Source organism: Microtus oregoni, unplaced genomic scaffold (genome assembly GCF_018167655.1).
Source record: "Microtus oregoni isolate MIOR12 unplaced genomic scaffold, Mior012 000003F_ref0000135, whole genome shotgun sequence".
NCBI classification, from domain to species: domain Eukaryota; kingdom Metazoa; phylum Chordata; class Mammalia; order Rodentia; family Cricetidae; genus Microtus; species Microtus oregoni.
Genome location: NW_024543062.1, coordinates 23,985,376 through 24,004,422, shown reverse-complemented (window position 1 = coordinate 24,004,422; position 19,047 = coordinate 23,985,376). Strand labels below are relative to the sequence as shown.

The 19,047-nt window shown below is 45.3% G+C and overlaps 1 protein-coding gene across 2 annotated transcripts; it reads left to right on the top strand.

Annotated features, from left to right (window-relative positions):
• The first annotated feature begins 294 nt into the window (after positions 1–294).
• On the top strand, positions 295–14,061 carry LOC121446557 (2'-5'-oligoadenylate synthase 1A-like). 2 transcript variants are annotated; one of them, XM_041649242.1, is made up of 8 exons: positions 295–352; positions 2,962–3,291; positions 5,375–5,663; positions 8,266–8,450; positions 9,866–10,098; positions 11,037–11,190; positions 13,512–13,538; positions 13,684–14,061. In XM_041649242.1, the coding sequence occupies exons 2-7, from the start codon at positions 3,109–3,111 to the stop codon at positions 13,533–13,535; spliced, it is 1,068 nt and encodes a 355-aa protein (XP_041505176.1). In that variant the 5' UTR covers positions 295–352; positions 2,962–3,108; the 3' UTR covers positions 13,536–13,538; positions 13,684–14,061. The 2 variants fall into 2 exon arrangements, with proteins under 2 accessions (XP_041505176.1, XP_041505175.1); XM_041649241.1 differs by lacking the exon at positions 295–352 and adding an exon at positions 812–873.
• The last annotated feature ends 4,986 nt before the right edge of the window (positions 14,062–19,047 follow it).

The following is a 19,047-nucleotide window of genomic DNA, read 5'->3' as shown; positions in this document are numbered from 1 at the left end:
TGGGTTTGTTTTAATAGTCTTTTACATTTCTGGGGAGAGTGTATGGCAAAGGGGGTCAGGTGGCTTATTTAAGGTAGTTATAAGCCCCAATACCCTTAGAAATATGCATATAGACTATTGGCATACAAATTTTCATATTCCTGGGCTCCTTAGTACCTCTGCCCTCTGTTGCGGGAGGTCCTTCCGCTCCTCCAGCCTATAGCCGCTGAGATACCAGCCCATGAGGCGTGGTCTCTCTTCCTTTAAAAAAGCGGCCACTTCCCTGCTTGCTCTCTCTTACTTCCTGCTCTGCTTCTGGCGACTAGACTCCCTTCCTGGTTGCGCAGAGGGCTGTTGTCTGGGACTGTGATCTGTAAGTTTTTTCCCCTTTAAATAAACACCACCCTATTAATCATAATTCCAAACTGGTGTGACATTGTTTGTGATTTACGCCTTCAGCCCTCAATGTCATGGAGACCACAGGAGCCTGGTATAACTGTCTGGGTAAAGGACTATGGATTAGTCTCTGTCATGTTGGTGAGTCCTTTTCAGATCTCTTACATTGACAGCTAAGCTAACTGTAGCTTTGTCAGCTGGGCAGCAACAGCAAACCAGCTCCTTCCCCTGAGCCTACAGCCACCATGCTAGTTCATTTAGTTAAAGATTCTAGGTCTCTTGTTAAGAAAAGGAAAACGGGTTTGCTTTGCTTCATATTACCCATGTCTCTGGTAAATGATTAAAAAAAATAGTTCAAAGTCCACGCAAGGTCTAACAGAATTACTTTGGCTATCCTGTTTTTTCCCCATAAGAAGTTAAGTACTGTTCTTTCAAGGTCTGTGAAGAATTTTGCTGGGATTTTGATGGGCATTGCATTGAATCTGTAGACTGCTTTTGGTAAGATTGCCATTTTTACTATCCTGATTCTACCTACCCAAGATCATGGGAGAGCCTTTCATTTTCTGGTGTCTTCTTCAATTTCTTTCTTCAAAGATTTAAAGTTCATGTCATACAAGTCTTCCACTTGTTTTGTTAGAGTTACTTTAAGATATTTTATGCTATTGTGACTATTGTAAAGGGTGATGTTTCTCTGATTTTTTTTTCTTAGCCCATTTATCATCTGTGTACAGGAGGGCTACTGATTTTTTTTTAAGTTAATCTTGTATCCTCCTGCATTACTGAAGGTGTTTATGAGTTGTAAGAGTTCCCTGGTAGATTTTCTGGGGTCACTTATCAAATCACTCAGCAAATAGTGAGAGTTCGACTTTTTCCTTTCCGGTTTGTATCCCCTAGATCTCCTTTTCTTGTCTTATTATTCTAGCTAGAACTTCAAGTACTATATTGAATAGATATGGAGAGCGGAAAACCTGCCTTGTTCCTGATTTCAGCAGGATTGCTTTGAGTTTCTCTCCATTTAGTTTAATATTGACTGCTGGCTTGCTGATGTGGGATTCCCCTTTGTATGCTGAGAATACCATTGGTTAATAAAGAAGCTACTTTGGGCCTATTGCAATGCAGAGTAGGTCAAGGCAAGTGTTCCAAGAAGATAGAGGAGGAGAGAGTAGGCAGAGTCAGTGAGAAGCCATGTAGCTTCTGCAGGAGACAGACACCAGATGGATGGAAACTTACCAGTAGGCCACAACCACATGGCAATACACAGAATAATACAAATTGGTTAATTTACGATATGAGAGCTAGCCAATAAGAAGCATGAGCTAATAGGCGAAGCAGTGTTGTAATAATACAGTTTCTGTGTGGTTATATTGGCGTCTGGGCAACCAGAAAAAGAATGCGCTGCCTCCAACTACAGCTTGTTGTTTATTGCCTTTATTCTGTTTAGGTATGTTTCTTGTATCCTTGCTTTCTCCAAGACTTTTTATCATGAAGAGGTATTCAATTTTGTCAAAGGCTTTTTCAGCATTTAATGAGATTATCATGTGTTTTTTTTTTCCTTCCAGTTTGTTTATATGGTGAATTACATTGACAGATTTTTGTATGTTGAACCATCTCTGCATCTCTAGGATGAAGCCTACATATTCATGGTGGATGATTTTTCTGATGTGTTCTTGGATTCAGTTTGCCAGTATTTTATTGAGTATTTTTGCTTTAATGTTCATGAGTGAGACTAGTCTGTAGTTCTCTTTCTTAGTAGTGTCTTTGTGTGGTTTTGGTATCAGAGTAACTGTAGCCTCTTAAAAAGAGCTTGGCAATGTTCCTTCTGTTTCAATTGTGTGAAATTGAGGAGAATTGGTATTAGTTCTTCTTTGAAAATTTTGTAGAATTCTGAGCTGAAACCTTCTGGGTTCTTTTTTTGGTGTGAGACTTTTAATGACTACTTCTATTTACTTAGCAGTTATAGATCTATTTAATTTGTTTATCTGGCCTTGATTTGATTTTGGTAAGTGATATCTATCCAGAAAATTGTCCATTTCCTGTAAATTTTCCAATTTTGTGGTGTACAGGTTTTTGAAATATGTCCTGATGAGTCTCTGGATTTTCTCCATGTCTGTTGTTATACCTGTCTTTTCATTTTTGATTTTGTTAATCTGGTTATTCTCTTTCTGCCTTTTGGTTAGTGTGGATAAAGGTTTTTTTTTTTTTCTTATTTTGTTTATTTTCTCAAAGAACTAACTCTTTGTCTCATTGATTCTTCATATTGTTTTCTTTGTTTCTGTTTTGTTGATTTCAGCTCTCAATTTGATTATTTCCTTCACCTAGTCCTCCTGGGTGAGTCTGCTTCTTTTTGTTCTAGAACTTTCAGGTGTTCTGTTAACTCACTATTGCGAGATTTTCCCATCTTTTTTATGTAGGCACTTAGTGTTATGAATAAACATGTCTCATCAATTAAATGTAAATGTTTGTCACCTGAGGCCCAAAGCCACATCCAACAGAACAAAGTGCATTTGAGGCCTCTTTTCCTGGAGCCTTTCTCACAGTTCCCCAGGGCATTGCTCACAATGAATAATTCTGGCCGTGTGCCCACAGGATCCTCGGAATCACAGACTTGGAAACCCTGGCAACCTCACCCATTCCAAGAAATCGAAACTGAAAAGCCCTGTGCCTGGGTTCAGCCCGCCTGGGAGACACAGGAGCCTCAGGCTACAGAGGGAAGGAAAGCTTCAGGGCCTGAGGATGGGGCAGGGACTCAGCAGCACCCAGGCCTCAGGGCTGGACGGGTTCATAGATTACTACCTCCAACCCAACACCAGCTTCCGTAATGATGTCAGAACTGTCATCAACACGATGTGTGCCTTCCTGAAGGAGAGATGCTTCCGAGACACGGAATACTCTGTGAGGGTTTCCAAGGTGGTGAAGGTGAGCCCCCTCAGCCTGAACTGACCCAGATGGGAGGAGAAGACCCTTGGGAGCCAGACTGCAGCCCTGATTCTGTCTCCTCACTTCTGATCACAGCTGTGTAGTGGTTTCTGCCCCCAGGTCCCACATCTGTGTTAGAAAAGAGCCTCAGCTACAGTTTGTGTTCCACCCCCCGAGGCCACATCCATTTCAGAGTCAGGGAAACTGAGGCCAAGCTTGGGGAAGTAGTTTTCCTGAGAGTGGTGGATCAGAGGAACCAACCTTCGCAATGCTGTGTGGCCTTTGGTTGGTTACCGACCTTCTGTGTGTGCAGTGTTCTCTGCACACCTCCTGTGATGGCACAGGACATGTAGACTAAGTCAAACGTGACACAGGACAGAACAGGACCCCATGTGTGGGTAACTGGATTGATGGGCCCTCACTGGGCTTGGGTCAGAGTCTGTCAAACCGAACTGCATGACAGTACCTAAGTCTCAGTCACTGTTAAAGCTGCAGAAATTATGTTGCTGGTGGTTTATTTCTCATTTTTACTTTTAAATTCTTGTGGATGAGTGCTGTGTGTGTGTTAGTGCGGTGCCCTCAGAGCTGGAGAGCGGGTGTCATATCCCTTTTAGCTGTAGGTGGTTGTGAACTGGCCTACGTGGGTGCTGGGCACTAAACGCAGGACATTTGTAAGACCAACAGGGTCTTTTAACTACTGAGCCACCTTTCTGTCCCCAGATATGATGTTTTTCATCATCATTATTATTATTATCATTATCATCATCATCATCTCATCATCCTGACTATGGTTTTCTCTCCCTCCTTTCCTACCTCCCCTCTGTCCTCCAAGTCCACTCCTCCACAGTTTCTCTACAGAAGAGGAAAGGCCTCCCATGGCTATTAGCTAGCCGTGGCATATCCTTCCCCTCACATAAGGGCTGGATAAGGCAACCTAGTAGGGGGAACAGGGTCCCAAAAGCCGGCAAAAGAGTCAGAGACTGCCCCTGCTCCCACTGTTAGGAGTCCCATAAAGAGACCAAGCTACACAACTGCGTCATATAAGCAGAGGCCTAGGTTGGTCCCATGCAGCCTCCCTGGTTTTCAGCTCAGTCTCTATGAGCCCCTATGAATCCTGGTTAGCTGATGCTGTAGGTTTTCTGGCAGTGTCCTTGACCCCTCCCCTTGTTATAATCCTTCCTTCTTCCTTCCACAGGATTCCCCAATCTCCCCTTGATGTTTGGCTATGGGTCCCCAGAAGTGACATTTGTTAATGACATTTGGCCAGTGCTCACATGTGTTAAGTGACTGTTCTCAGCATTTTATTTAGAGAGGCTCTCTTTAGTATGAGTTCTTTTTCTTCTTTATTTTATTGTTTTTTATAGGTGTGGATTCATTTTTACTCTTTTTCCTGTGGTTCTATGACTTTTATGTTAGTCTAGATTAGATAAAGCCAATTTGTTATATGTATGTGATGTCATATAAACATATTCCCTCCAACTAACAATGCTAACAATGGAGTTCCTGACAATACTTTCATATGTATATATCAATTATATATGGATATACTGTCCTCCCACCCACTACCATCCTGTTATTTGCCCCCCCCCATCAGAACATTCTCAGAGAGTCCCTTTCTGATTTCATACCACATGAGTGCAGCTAGATCTAGGTTACACCTTAGAGAAAATGTGCTACCCTTCCTACCACCATTGCCATCCCTTGCTCCTCATTTCCTTTAGACCCTTCCATCTTTCTCATTGTCTCTCTCTCTTTCTTTCTCTCTCTCTCATGCACACACGCACACACGCACACACGCACACACACACACGCGCGCACACACACACACACGCACACACACGCACACACAGCCATTTTTAACTCTAGACTTCAGAGATAGACACTGGCGTCTGTCATCCTGGGTCTGGCTTATCTCCCGTAACATGTGGAGATCCAGAACCATCTATTTTCCTACATAGATCCTGATTTTACTCCTCAGCACAAGTCTGGCTTTCCCTCTCCATCATCACACTAGCTGGTGGACCCTTAGGCTGTTCAGCATCTGGACTCCCAGTTCCTAGTTTTTCTAATTGTTGTCTTTCAGGGTGGCTCCTCGGGCAAAGGGAAAATGCTCACGGGCAGGTCAGATGCCAACCTCGTGGTGTTCCTTAACAATCTCACCAGTATTGAGGATCAGTTAAAGCAACGAGGAGAATTCCTAAAGGAGATTGAGAAACAGTTGTGCCAGTTACAGGGCGAGCAAAAGTTCCCAGTGAAATTTGAGGTCCTCAGATCATGGAGGAACAACTCCCCTGGGATAATCTTGAAGTTGAGTTCCTCCGAGCTCCAGCAGGAGGTGGAGTTTGATGTTCTGCTGGCCTATGATATGCTGGGTAAGCCAGTCAGAGCCTCAGCTCATCCTTATGAACGCCTTCATCCTCTCCTCTCTCTCTCTCTCTCTCTCTCTCTCTCTCTCTCTCATCTCTCTCCTCCCTCTTCTCATCATATGCGGATTCATTGTGGGGAGAATGTAATCATGAACCATGGCTAACACACCTCAGCAGCCATCCATCTTTTCTGAGTTCTGGTCTCTCTCTGACCTGGAATTACACATTAATCTTGACTGACTGGACAGAGCCCTGGGAACCCTCTTGTCTTCACCTCCCCAGCTCTGTGATTACAATCCTGTGCCACCACTCCTAGTATTTCCATGAGTCCCGGGCTTCCAACATGGGTCCTCATGATTGTGAGTCAATCACATTAGTGACAATCTCTCTAACCCATACCTTCTATTCCTGAACTGAAAGTATTTATCATTTGAGAAATTCACCCAAACAGAGGATCACTTTAGAGGTGAGCTGGGGAGGAGGGATTTAGAATTTTGGGAGTGGGGAATGAGGATCCATCAGAGAAGGACATTAAGTAGCCAGCTGGCTCACTGAGGGAATGAAGGCACCTTAGATGTCCCCTCAGTGTACCAGCGATATTTGTGGCTGACTGTGGATTTTGTCTTTCTAAACATGAGGCAACAGAGAACTCACTGAAATTTAACAACTGATGTATCTTTTCCCAAAGGAAACCTCAGACATGGGCAGAGGCCTGGGTGTCTGTGGGAGGGTTAGTGCAGGATGCAGAACTTGTCAGAGGAGTGCTATCTGCCTCCAGAACCCTGGAAACCCAGCCATCGCCACCCCAGCCTCCGACATGCACAGACATGTTATTTTATGCATGAAATGACCCTCTACATTAAGATCTTACACCGGGCCTGACACACAGTGTGTCTCCAAAATTAATAATTGCCCAGCTCTACCCAAAGACAACCAGGAACACCCCTAAAAGCACACTGGGGCTTGGGGGTGTAGAGAATACTTGAGGCTTTATATTTGGGGAACACAGCACCCCTTGGTGGCCAGTGTGTGAACTGCTGCTGTTAACTTAAAGACAAGGTCACTGCCCTCTGCTTAGGAGAGCCAGGGAAACAATAAAAGTCTCAGGCATCAGGGAATGAGAGGCCAGTCTGGGAGAAGGAGCAGCCACATGCTGTGGGAAGCTGCAAGGGAAGGGGGCCCTTAGGGAATGATCCAGAAATTAACTATAATGCGGTTGCCCCAGAAACCTGTCTTGGTCATAGACTTACCCAACCTCAGGCAGCTTCCTAGTAAGGAATTCGGGCCACCACAGAAGGACCCCCTTGGAAATGGCAGTGTGGGTGGCAACCTAAGAGAGGACCCTGCCACAACCCTACCCAAGATGACATAGTCAATGAGCTCTACTCTGCTGGACCCTCAAGTTGAAAATAAGCCCATGAGTCAGTGAGTGACTGGGCATGTCCCCAACTCCATCAGCAGGTGACTTTGTCCTATGTCAGCATCAAAGCCTGATGGTGTGGCCTGCTGCAGCCACAGCCACAGCCACACCTGTGCACACACCTAAGACATAGCCCGCTGCCTGCCAAATCCACTCAAATGTGCTATGCACCCACACACAATCGCATACATACAGCTATTCCATAGCCCGCTGCCTGCCAAATCCACTCAAATGTGCTATGCACCCACACACAATTGCATACATACAGCTATTCCATAGCCCGCTGCCTGCCAAATCCACTCAAATGTGCTATGCACCCACACACAATCGCATACATACAGCTATTCCATAGCCCGCTGCCCATCTACAACTTCATAGGACACACACACATGTTGCTCTTCTCAGAACCTAGACAAATAAAGTCATGTGATATTAAGTTAGGCACTACAGAAAATCATGCGGTGTAAGCACACAGTAACTGGGGAGATAGCATAGTAGAAAAGGGCAATTTTGAACAAGCACGAGGACCTGAGTTCAAATCCCCAACATCCACCTAACTTAGGAGGTGTTAGTCATGGACCTGTATCCCTGGCACTACGGGGGCAGAGACAGAAGAATCTCGGTGGCTTTCTGGATGCCAGCCCAGCTCCTTGCTCACAGAGAAAATAGGGATCAGGTGACAAATTATAAAGGAAGACACCCGATGTCCTCTACTACCTCCACTCAGACATGTATAATTTCTCATGAACACACACAAATCTCAGACTCTGTAAGCCTGAGATGCACGATATAAAATGCAGCAGACTGCTCCACAGTAAATCTGGCACGAGCAGGGGTGCACACACATGACAAGCCCCACGCAGATAATACTGGGCACACAGAATGTGGTTGGCCATTATTAGATGACCGTGCCGCCCTCTCGTGTGGGACCTCAGTGTACTGTTTCCTCCCACCGCTGTCTCCAGGCCTGTGAGGAAGGCACTATATTAGGAACAGTTGTGGGATTTTTAGAGCCACATGGGGTATGCAGTCCTGAGGTGTGCTGAGGCACATGCATGTATGAGGAGTGAGGCTTGCAGTGGTTAATCTCTGCACAGAATCCCACAGCCTGTGAGCTTGTCACCCCAGAGAAACCAAAGAACCTCAGAAAAGGGCTGTGGTGTTAACTAAGTGAAGCTTCCTTTACAGGTGATGTCAACGTGTACAACAAGCCTGACCCCCAAATCTACAAAAGGCTCATCAATGAGTGTACCTCCCTGGGGAAGGAAGGCGAGTTCTCCACCTGCTTCACCGAGCTCCAGAGAAACTTCCTGAAGGATCGTCCACCCAAGCTCAAGAATCTCATCCGCCTGGTCAAGCACTGGTACCAACTGGTATGGCGTCTGGTCCAGCCACTGTGGTTCCTGTTTATACATGAGTGGAAACTGGGCCAGAGAAAAGCAGGGATAGTCTAGTTTGCTTTCTATTGACACGATATTTTATCACATGACCAAAAGTCTCTTGGGAAGGAAAGGTCTTATTAGGTTGCACATCCCAGTCACCATCCATCACTGAGGAAGTCAGGGCAGTAACTGAAGCAGAGACCATGGAGGAATTCTGCTCACTGGCTTGCTCTCCATGACTCACGCAGCTGGCATTTATGTACACTCCAGGGTCACCTGCCCAGGCATGGCACCAGTCACAGTGGGCTGTCCCTCTCTCGTTAATCACTGATCAATAAAATGCCCCACAGGGCAGTTTGATAGAAGCATTTTCTCATTTGTGAGTCCATCTTCTCAAGATGACTCTACCTTATATCAGATTCACAAAAAGAAAAAGAAGAAACACAAGGGGTGAGAAAATAGAAGATGAGAAGAAAAAGAGGGGAAAGAGGCAGAAGGGCAGGATTTGAGAGAAGAGAAGGTAACAGAAGACAGCAAGGGAAGGTGCTGCTGTAGGAGGGAGAAGGGAGGCGGAAGGGGAGCTGGAGGAAGGAGGACTTTCCACGCTTGTTCCGGTAGGTGTCTTCTAGTCCACTTTCCAGGTAGCCTACTCTCTCTTCAGCCATGTCTGGTTCACTGCTTCCTGGTTGCTACATCATTTGTGTCTAGATTTTTGCTTCTTTCTGAGTCTAAGCCTGTCACATTCTCTGGTTTCTATTTTCCTGCCATTTCAAGCTATTAGCTCTTTAAACGGGCAAATCTCGTTTTTTTCTGGACCTTTTTAAATGTTTGTGTGGTGTCTCTGTCTATATACCTGTTCTAGGGAGCACATGTGTCTGTGTTTATTTATGTGTGCACATACATGTGGAGGCCAGGGAGTGAGTAAACTTTGTAAATCCGCTCAGGGCCTCACAATTGAGCCCACAGAGAGCTAAATCAACAGTTCGAAACAGTCGTAGAGCCCTGGGAACCCCATCTCCTCCGCCTAAAGCTGGGATTATGAGTCACTGCTCTTATCAGCCTGTGTGTTCTGGGATCTGAACTCCCTGACTTGACTGGGGGGCACTTTGTGGACTGGGCCCTTTCCCTATCTCCTCCTCTGTTAGTACAGAGCCTGTGATAAAACCATAAGTAGTGAGCATCATTACTACCCTGCTCTGACCCTCACTTCCTGGCTGTCAATCACTGTGTCATGATTCCTCCTGTGCCTGCTGGTAAATGCTCAGTCTCTGTGGACCACACACTCTCCATCTCAACCACTCAGCCCTTGGCTATAGCATAGGAGCATCTGTAGACTAAATCTACATGAACAGGTCCCCACACAACAGCGGACAGCCCTGTTCTTCTCATTGCCTTTCTCTTCACAGTGTAAGGAGAAGCTGGGTGAGCCGCTGCCCCCACAGTATGCCCTGGAGCTGCTGACAGTCTACGCCTGGGAACGTGGGAGTGGAGTCACTGAGTTCAACACAGCCCGGGGCTTCCGGACAGTCTTGGAACTGATCACAAAATACAAGCAGCTTCAAATCCATTGGACAGTTTATTATGACTTTCAAGACCAGGAGATCTCAAACTACCTGCTGAGTCGGCTCACAAGAGTCAGGTAGCCTGTCCCCTCTTGACTCAGCCTCCCCACCAGGGAGTACCATGGTATAGCACTGTGGAAATGGGGAGGCGGGAGCTCCGTGTCAGTGGAGCATTTCCTGTCCTGTCACTGTGTTGGACACTGTCCTCTTGTCACATGATTGACATGAGGACCTGCAGCCCTGGGAGGCTGAGGTGGGCTTTCCTGTCTGCAGATGAGGAGACCAAGACTCTGACCTTGTCTACACCCAAACAGCAGAGGGAGGGGGTATATGGAGTGGGAACTGAGGTGTTCCTGCAGTGATGTAGGTGTTCTGTTTTGTGGAAGAAAAGGTCTCTTTAGGATGAATTTTGGCTTGCAGCCATACAGAAGCCAGTTTTGGTTAGCAAAAGGCCTTTTTATTGTACAAGTTGCATCTTGGCAAGTTAATGCCTGCATGCCAAACCCTCTACTCTGAAGCTCCCTGAAGGAAATAAATGTCAGAGCAATTCTGGAGACCAGTTCTGATCCCAATGTTTTAATTTTTTTCACAAGCAATTTTTGCAGAGGCTTTGAACCCTTCTGGCAGAACTCAGATAAGATTCAAACACTTCAAACAAAGATAACATCATGAAAGGCAGTTCAAAGCCCAGGTATTAACCCTACTGAATTCCAGCCAGCTGCAATGGTCTGTGGGGTCTCAGGCCACACAGTAACTGAAGCCGTAAGGACTGGGAGGCTGTGAACAATACAGTGCATGTGCCATCTGGGTGGTGACATGTCTTGACCCTGTGTTGTGTTCAGCCCTCACATCTCATACTGACCCTCTCAGGTTGAACTCTCTCTGTGCTGTGTGACAGGGACTCAGGACAAACTTTGGGCAGTGCTGCTCTGTTGAGCTTCTCCTCTGTTCGTGGGCAGTGGTACCTTGGGCACTGGCCAGCCGGTCAGTTCCCTCTCTGAATGTTGCTTTGCAGGCCTGTGATCCTGGACCCAGCTGACCCAACAAGGAACGTGGTTGGTTCGAATCCAGAAGGCTGGTGGCGGCTGGCAGGAGAGGCTACAGTCTGGCTGCAATACCCATGCATTAAAAATTGGGATACTTCCCGAGTGCGCTCCTGGGATGTGCCGGTGAGATTTGTCACCATTCTGTCCCCTTGGCCACAACTTTGGTCAATTCATCTATTGGGAGAATATTCAAACAAAAAAATGCTGTCTTTCCAAAGGTGCCCAAGCTTGTAGGTTGTCCTGCCACACTGCTTGCTTTACAGTCATTCTTGGTCTCAGGGATTGTCAAATCACCCCTGCAGAGTTCCTGTTGCTCAGCATCCTAAGAAATAGCAGCTTCTGCTCTGAGTGTCTGCTTTGTATTCAGGCTCTGTCCTGCATTCTTTATCATACAGTATCTCACTGGATCTACACACCTACTTGTCTTGTGGTCTTTATCATACAGTAGCTCACAGGATCCACACACATGCTTGTCTTGTGGTCTTTATCATAAAGTAGCTCACTGGATCCTCACTAGGGCTCTATAAGTTGAGACACACGGAAGGTTCCATACATGCAAATCAAGAAATACATCACAAATGAACTCCAAGACAGAAATCACATTACCACCTCAAGAGAGGCAGAAAAGGCTTTGGAAAAAAATACAATATCCCTTCATAATTAAAACTAAAAATGGAGAGACCACCTACCAACATAATAAAGGCTCTCTATGACCAACTTAGAGCCAACTCATGGTAAGTAGAAAACTTCATGAAATCTTTTCTCCTGAGATCAGGAACAAGACCAGGTGTCCACGCTCTCCACTCCTACTCCATGGAGGGCTTGATGTCATAGCAAGAGTAGTAAGAGATGGAAATAAAAGGGACACAGCTAGGAAAAGAGGTCAAAGAATCCTTACTGTAGATGCATGGATCTATATATGAGACCCTAGACTCCATCAGAAGACTCACACAGCTGATACACACTTGACATACCAATGGCAACCACACTGAGAATGAAATCGGTGCCCTCTTCTGCCCTCCACGGGCACTTCACACAGTGGTCATATACACTTCACACAGTGGTCATATACACACATGCAGGCGAAACATGCCCATACATAAAATTTCAAGGTCTAAAAGGTTTTCAGCTTCTTTGAGAGTTCATCTCACTGGAGCTAGACTGATCATGAACAAGAAAACGGATGATACTAACAGCTAACAGATGATACCAAATGCCAGCAAGGAGGTGAGGAAGAGAGCCCTAGTCATGGCCAGTGGGGATGTAAACCTATGCAGCTGCTGTAAAAACTGAAAACAGAAATTCCATGACCTAGCTGTACCACCCCTGGGCATATACCCAAAGAAGTCTGACTCTTAGCACAGGGACTCTTTCACATGGACATCTATCGCTGCTGTATTCAGCTGTATTGTGCCTAATAGAATCCAATCCAACTCTCTCTGATGATATGAGGAGGCTCAGTCAATAACATACTTGTCACGTAAGCAAGGATAAGGAGCCCAATATCATCATCAGAACCATGTAAATGAGTCAGACAAGGAGATGTGCACTTGCCATTCCGATGTGTGGACAATGAGGTCCCTGCACTGGCCAGCAAGGGAGCATAGTCTCCTTGATGAGTTCCAATGCAATGCAACCCAAACGTCAAGGAGACAGCACTTGAGGAGTATGGTATTCTCGGTTGATTGCACACACACACAAACATGCATACATTCACAAACATACATGTGCATGCAAATACACAAGTACACAGAAACACACATACATACATGCACACACACATAAGAGGCCAGTAGGATGAGAGAGCTGAAGCCACTGACTCAAGAACTGTCAGCTAAGGAGATGAGGGGCTGGGATTCCCATGGACTCTGAAATAAGTGCTCAGGTCCATGAAGCGGCTCATCTTTCCTATCTCATTGTCATGTCACCCATGGGACTCAGCAGGGCTGTGTCACGGTCACAACATGACACAGAGGGACCTGCAGTTGAACCTTTCCTCTCCTGGGGCAGGGTTTTTCTGATGTTAGGGAACAGATGATGTCATGCATTGCCTCAGGATTGAGCCTAGAATGGGTGCAGGGATGTGGGACACAAACCTCAGAAGGTCAGGAAGGAAAGGAGAAGGGACCCAGGAGCAAGACACCTGTGGATGCTGTGACCTTTAGGACTGTCACACAGCAGAAAGGTGGCTTGGCTCTCTCTCCCATTTTGGCAGATCTGTTACTGAATGAGGGGAACTCAGGTAGGGCTATGTATACTTTCAACGGACTAATTTCCCCCATCCCCAAAAGTCCTAACTGCCATCTTCACAACATGGGGATATGCTGTCCCTTCTTCTGAGGGGCTTCAGGTAGCCAGTCATGGTGCCTACCCCCAGGCTCATTTGCATACCCTTCCAAGTACCAATGCAGGCTCATGACGTGATTGTGTGTTTTCTGTTACAGACCGAAGTTCCTGTGCCACAATAAAAGGTTAGCTATTTTTATTTGTTGTTTTGGTTTGTCTTGATGTGGCCTTCTGCTGTGTAGTCCTAGGTGGCCTGGTCATTGCCATCCTCCTGCCTTAGTGCTGAGATAATTGTAGACCTGATGTTCTCTGCCTTCCCTCCATCCTCAGGTAGACAAGAACTGGAATGGTGTCCTCCTGTGAGCACAGCAGCATCTGCCCAGAAGGCTCTGGAGTCAGGGGATGTGCTCCTTTGCTGCAGGCCTTGACCAGAGAGGGCAGGATGCTGTCCAAGGCCCCAAAGGGGGAGTGTCCAAGCTGGGATCAGATGCCAGGCTACTGACTCCTGCCCGCCCACCCTTCCATCCTGTCCCATTACAAATAGCCTTCCTCACGGCCTGCTTCATCTGCCTTATCCTCTACCAGTGTCCTCTGTAGGACAAGAGATTCAGAAGGGGAGGACGAACTCAGGCTTGACTTCTGTCTGTATATGTAATGGGAATATCTGTCCAATGTCTGATCAATGACAATAAACCACAGCAGATGCCATGACAGTGTGTGAGATGAGCCAAAGGGGTGTAGGTGTGTGTGTAGATGTGTGGATGTGTGTGGATGTGTGTGTAGATGTGTGTATGTGTGTGCATGTGTGTGTGTGTAGATGTGTGTATGTGTGTGCATGTGTGTGTGTGTGTGTGTAGATGCGTGGATGTGGTATGTGTGCATGCATGTAGATGTGTGGATGTGTGTGTATTTGTGTGTGTATGTGTTTGTAGTTAACTAGATGCATTTATTGACCACTTGTTACATACTACCCATGAGTCCAGGCACTGAGTGCTCAGTACTGGACAGAGCAGAACCAACCCACCTCAGCTATGATGTCACATGGCTTAAGATCCCCCAGGTCACTTAGGTCACTTATACATCATCTCAAGTCAGGAATTCCTGGTTCCTTCTGTCCATGTCCCCAAGACAAGACTCAAGACCTGCCCCATCTGACTCAGAAGCTATTCTGCAACTGTACATGACTACAGGGACCTGGGAGTGTGAGCAGTGCACATGAAGATGTGTGGTGGCTGCAACATGCAGGGGGGTTTGAAGAGGTGCATGACAAAAATGAACTGAATTTGTGACACTGGAGGTCACAAAAACAGACACATGGTTGTCTGGGGTGATGACGAACTTCTGATGCACTGAGTTAAATCACGGTGGGTGTCTGCTTCCTTTTTCTCTTTCTGAGACAAGACCGCATTATGTGGCACAGTCTGACCTGGAACTAACTCATAGGCATCCTCCTGCCTGAGTCTCCTGAGCTCTGGAATCACACACACACACACACACACACACACACACACACACTCACACACCCTCCACACAGAAACCTAATGGTTCCATTCAGTGTTGTGAACCAGTGGCTCATTTGTCAGACCCCAAAACACACATATGACCTCAACTCTTGTACCCTGCTTACTTAAGAGTTCAGGGCATTGCACAGGGCACCCGCTCCCAAAGCCTGCTCCTGTCCCCAGTGCCCACTCTCTTAATAACTATGTGTGTGTGTGTCCTTCCAGTCCTCGTTCATTCAGTTCTTATTCTAATAGCCCTGAGAACCAGGAGCCCCAGTGTCCCAGAGTGTGAGAAGATGCATGTCCCCTAGACCTCAGAACAAATCACACTCTGCAGGGTCACCAGGGGCTCAGATAGAGCACACTGCATACTTTCAAAGACTACAGTATATGGTATTTAAAATATTTTAAGAATTTAGGACTTTTCATGATAGTGAGACACATATGCTCCTGGTGGCACCAATCTACTTCAGAGAAAGACGGGCATCAAAGAGGCTCCTTATGGAGTTGGTTAGCCCTTTGGGCAAGAAACTGCTCTTGCCTGGACTGCTTGATGAACTGGACATGCAGGACCCACAAAGAAATGACTGCTGAACTTGCATAAAGGTGTTCAAGGTTCCTGCTTCATGAAAGAGTCTGCCAGACATTCTGCAGGACACAGAAGAAAGTCACTGACCAATATAGGTGGAATGGGCTTTGAAATTTCCTGCCTCATGGAAAAGTCTGCTGGTACTATGGGTCTGTGGGCTGAAGATGAATGTTCCAATGATACAGAACTTTTGGTTACTGTCCAGGCAGAGAAATGTCTCTGTCATTTCCAGAGTTTTGGGAGTTGCCTGCAGTGCACTTCATGCTAACTTTGGTAATATTATATCCTGGAGTCTTTGATGGAGTTGAAGAATAGATAGTTATTATTGTAGATGTCTTTAGTTTTGATGAAAGATAAAGTAGATATAAATGTTGTAACTATAATTCTTGCTTGATACCTATTTTGTTATATGTAATTTCACTATGTTAAAGTTAAAACCTTCCTATTTATTTAAACATAAAATGGAAGGTAATGTGGGATTCCCTTCTGCATGCTGTGAATACCATTGCCTAATAAAGAAACTGTCTTGGGCCTGTGCAGGGAATAGAGGTAGGCAGAGAAAACAAAACTGGATGCTGGGAGAAAAAAAAAAGGCAGAATTTAGAGAGAAGCCATGTAGCCCCTGCCAGAGACAGCCGCTGGCTGGAACTTTATCTGGTAAACCACAGCCTCATGGTGACACACATATTAATGGAGATAGGTTAAATTAAGATGTAAGAGTTATAGACCAATCTCACTCATGAACATCGATGCAAAAATCCTCAACAAAATACTGGCAAACCGAATCCAAGAACACATTAGGAAAATTATCCATTATGATCAAGTAGGCTTCATCCCAGGGATGCAGTGCTGGTTCAACATACGAAAATCTATCAATGTAATCCAGCATATAAATAAACTGAAAGAAAAAAACCATATGATCATTTCATTAGATGCTGAAAAAGCATTTAACAAAATTCAACACCCCTTTATGATAAAAGTATTGGAGAGATTAGGGATACAAGGGTCATACCGAAATATAATAAAAGCTATATACAGCAAGCTGACAGCTAACATTAAATTAAATGGAGAGAAACTTAAAGCCATCCCACTAAACTCAGGAACACGACAAGGCTGTCCACTCTCGCCATACCTCTTAAATATAGTACTTGAAGTTCTAGCAATAGCAATAAGACAACATAAGGGGATCAAGGGGATTCGAATTGGAAAGGAAGAAGTTAAACTTTCGTTATTCGCAGATGATATGATAGTGTACATAAGCGACCCCCAAAACTCCACCAAAGAACTTTTACAGCTGATAAACACCTTTAGTAATGTGGCAGGATACAAGATCAACTCCAAAAAATCAGTCGCCCTCTTATACACAAAGGATATGGAAGCAGAGAGGGAAATCAGAGAAGCTTCACCTTTCACAATAGCCACAAACAGCATAAAATATCTTGGGGTAACTCTAACCAAGGAAGTGAAAGATCTATTTGACAAGAACCTTAAGGCATTGAAGAAAGAAATTGAGGAGTATACCAGAAAATGGAAGGACCTCCCTTGCTCTTGGATTGGGAGGATCAACATAGTAAAAATGGCAATTCTACCAAAGGCAATGTATAGATTCAATATAATCCCCATCAGGGTCCCATAAAAATTCTTCACAGATCTTGAGAGAACAATAATCAACTTTATATGGAAAAACAAAAAACCCAGGATAGCCAAAACAATCCTATACAATAAAGGATTGTCTGGAGGCATTACCATCCCTGACTTCAAACTCTATTACAGAGCTACAGTGATGAAAACAGTGTGGTACTGGCATAAAAACAGAGAAGTCGACCAATGGAATCGGATAGAAGACCCGAATTTTAACCCATAAACCTATGAACACCTCATTTTTGATAAAGAAGCCAAAAGTATACAATCGAAGAAAGAAAGCATCTTTAACAAATGGTGCTGGCATAACTGGATGTCAACCTGTAGAAGAATGAAAATAGACCCATATCTATCACCATGCACAAAACTCAAGTCCAAATGGATTAAAGATCTTACTATCAGTCAGAACACATTGAACCTGAGAGAAGAGAAAGTGGGAAGTACCCTACAGGAGATGGACACAGGAGATCGCTTCCTATGTGTAACCCCAACAGCACAGACTTTAAGGGCAACATTGAATAAATGGGACCTACTAAAACTGAGAAGCTTCTGTAAAGCAAAGGACACTGTCACCAAGACAAAAAGGCAACCTACTGACTGGGAGAAGATCTTCACCAACCCCGCAACAGACAAAGGTCTGATCTCCAAAATATATAGAGAACTCAGGAAACTAGACTTTAAAATGCTAATTAACCCAATTAAAAAATGGGGCACTGAACTGAACAGAGAATTCTCACCAGAGGAAGTTCAAATGGCCAAAAGACACTTAAGGTCATGCTCAACCTCCTTAGCGATCAGGGAAATGCAAATCAAAACAACTTTGAGATATCATCTTACACCTGTCAGAATGGCTAAAGTAAAAAACTCCAATGATAGCCTTTGCTGGAGAGGCTGTGGAGGAAGGGGTACCCTCATCCATTGCTGGTGGGAATGCAATCTTGTGCAACCACTTTGGAAATCAGTGTTTGGGTTTCTCAGGAAATTTGGGATCAACCTATGCCTGGACCCAGCAATACCACTCCTGGGAATATACCCAAGAGATGCCCTATCATATGACAAGAGCATTTGTTCAACTATGTTCATAGCAGTGTTATTTGTAATAGCCAGAACCTGGAAACAACCTAGATGCCCTTCAATGGAAGAATGGATGAAGAAAGTGTGGAATATCTACACATTAGAGTACTATGCTGCGGTAAAAAACAATGACTTCTCAAATTTTGCATGCAAATGGATGGAAATAGAAAACACTATCCTGAGTGAGATAACCCAGACCCAAAAAGATGAACATGGGATGTACTCACTCATAATTGGTTTCTAGCCATAAACAAGGGTCACAGAGTCTACAATTGGTGATCCCAAAGAAGCTAAGTAAGAAGGTGAACCAAAGGAAAAGCATATAGTTGTCCTCTTGGCTATGGGAAGTAGACAAAATTGCCGGGGAGAAAATTGAGATCTTGGGGGTGGGGTGGGATGGGGGTAAGGGGAGATGGGGAGAGAGGGGGTATAGGGGGAGAATGGGGGGAGCTTGGGGAAGGGGGAGGATTGGGATGAAGGAAGGTTGGATGGGGGAGCACGGAAGCACGGTTCTTAGTTAAGGGAGTCACCTTAGGGTTGGCAAGAGACTTGAACCTAGAGTGGCTCCCAGATGCCCAAGCCGAGGTCCCCAGTTAGTTCCTTGGGCAGCTGAGGTTGGGGAACCTGAAATGACCCTATCCTAGAGCAATACTGACGAATATCTAGCATATCATCATAGAACCTTCATCTGGTGACGGATGGAGACAGAGACAGAGACCCACACTGGAGCATTGGACTGAGCTCCCAAGGTCCCGATGAGGAGCAGAAGGAGGGAGAACATGAGCTAAGAAGTCGGGACCACGAGGGGAGCACCCACCCACTGAGACAGTGGAGCTGATCTACTGGGAGCTCACCAACGCCAGCTGAACTGTGACTGAAAAAGCATGG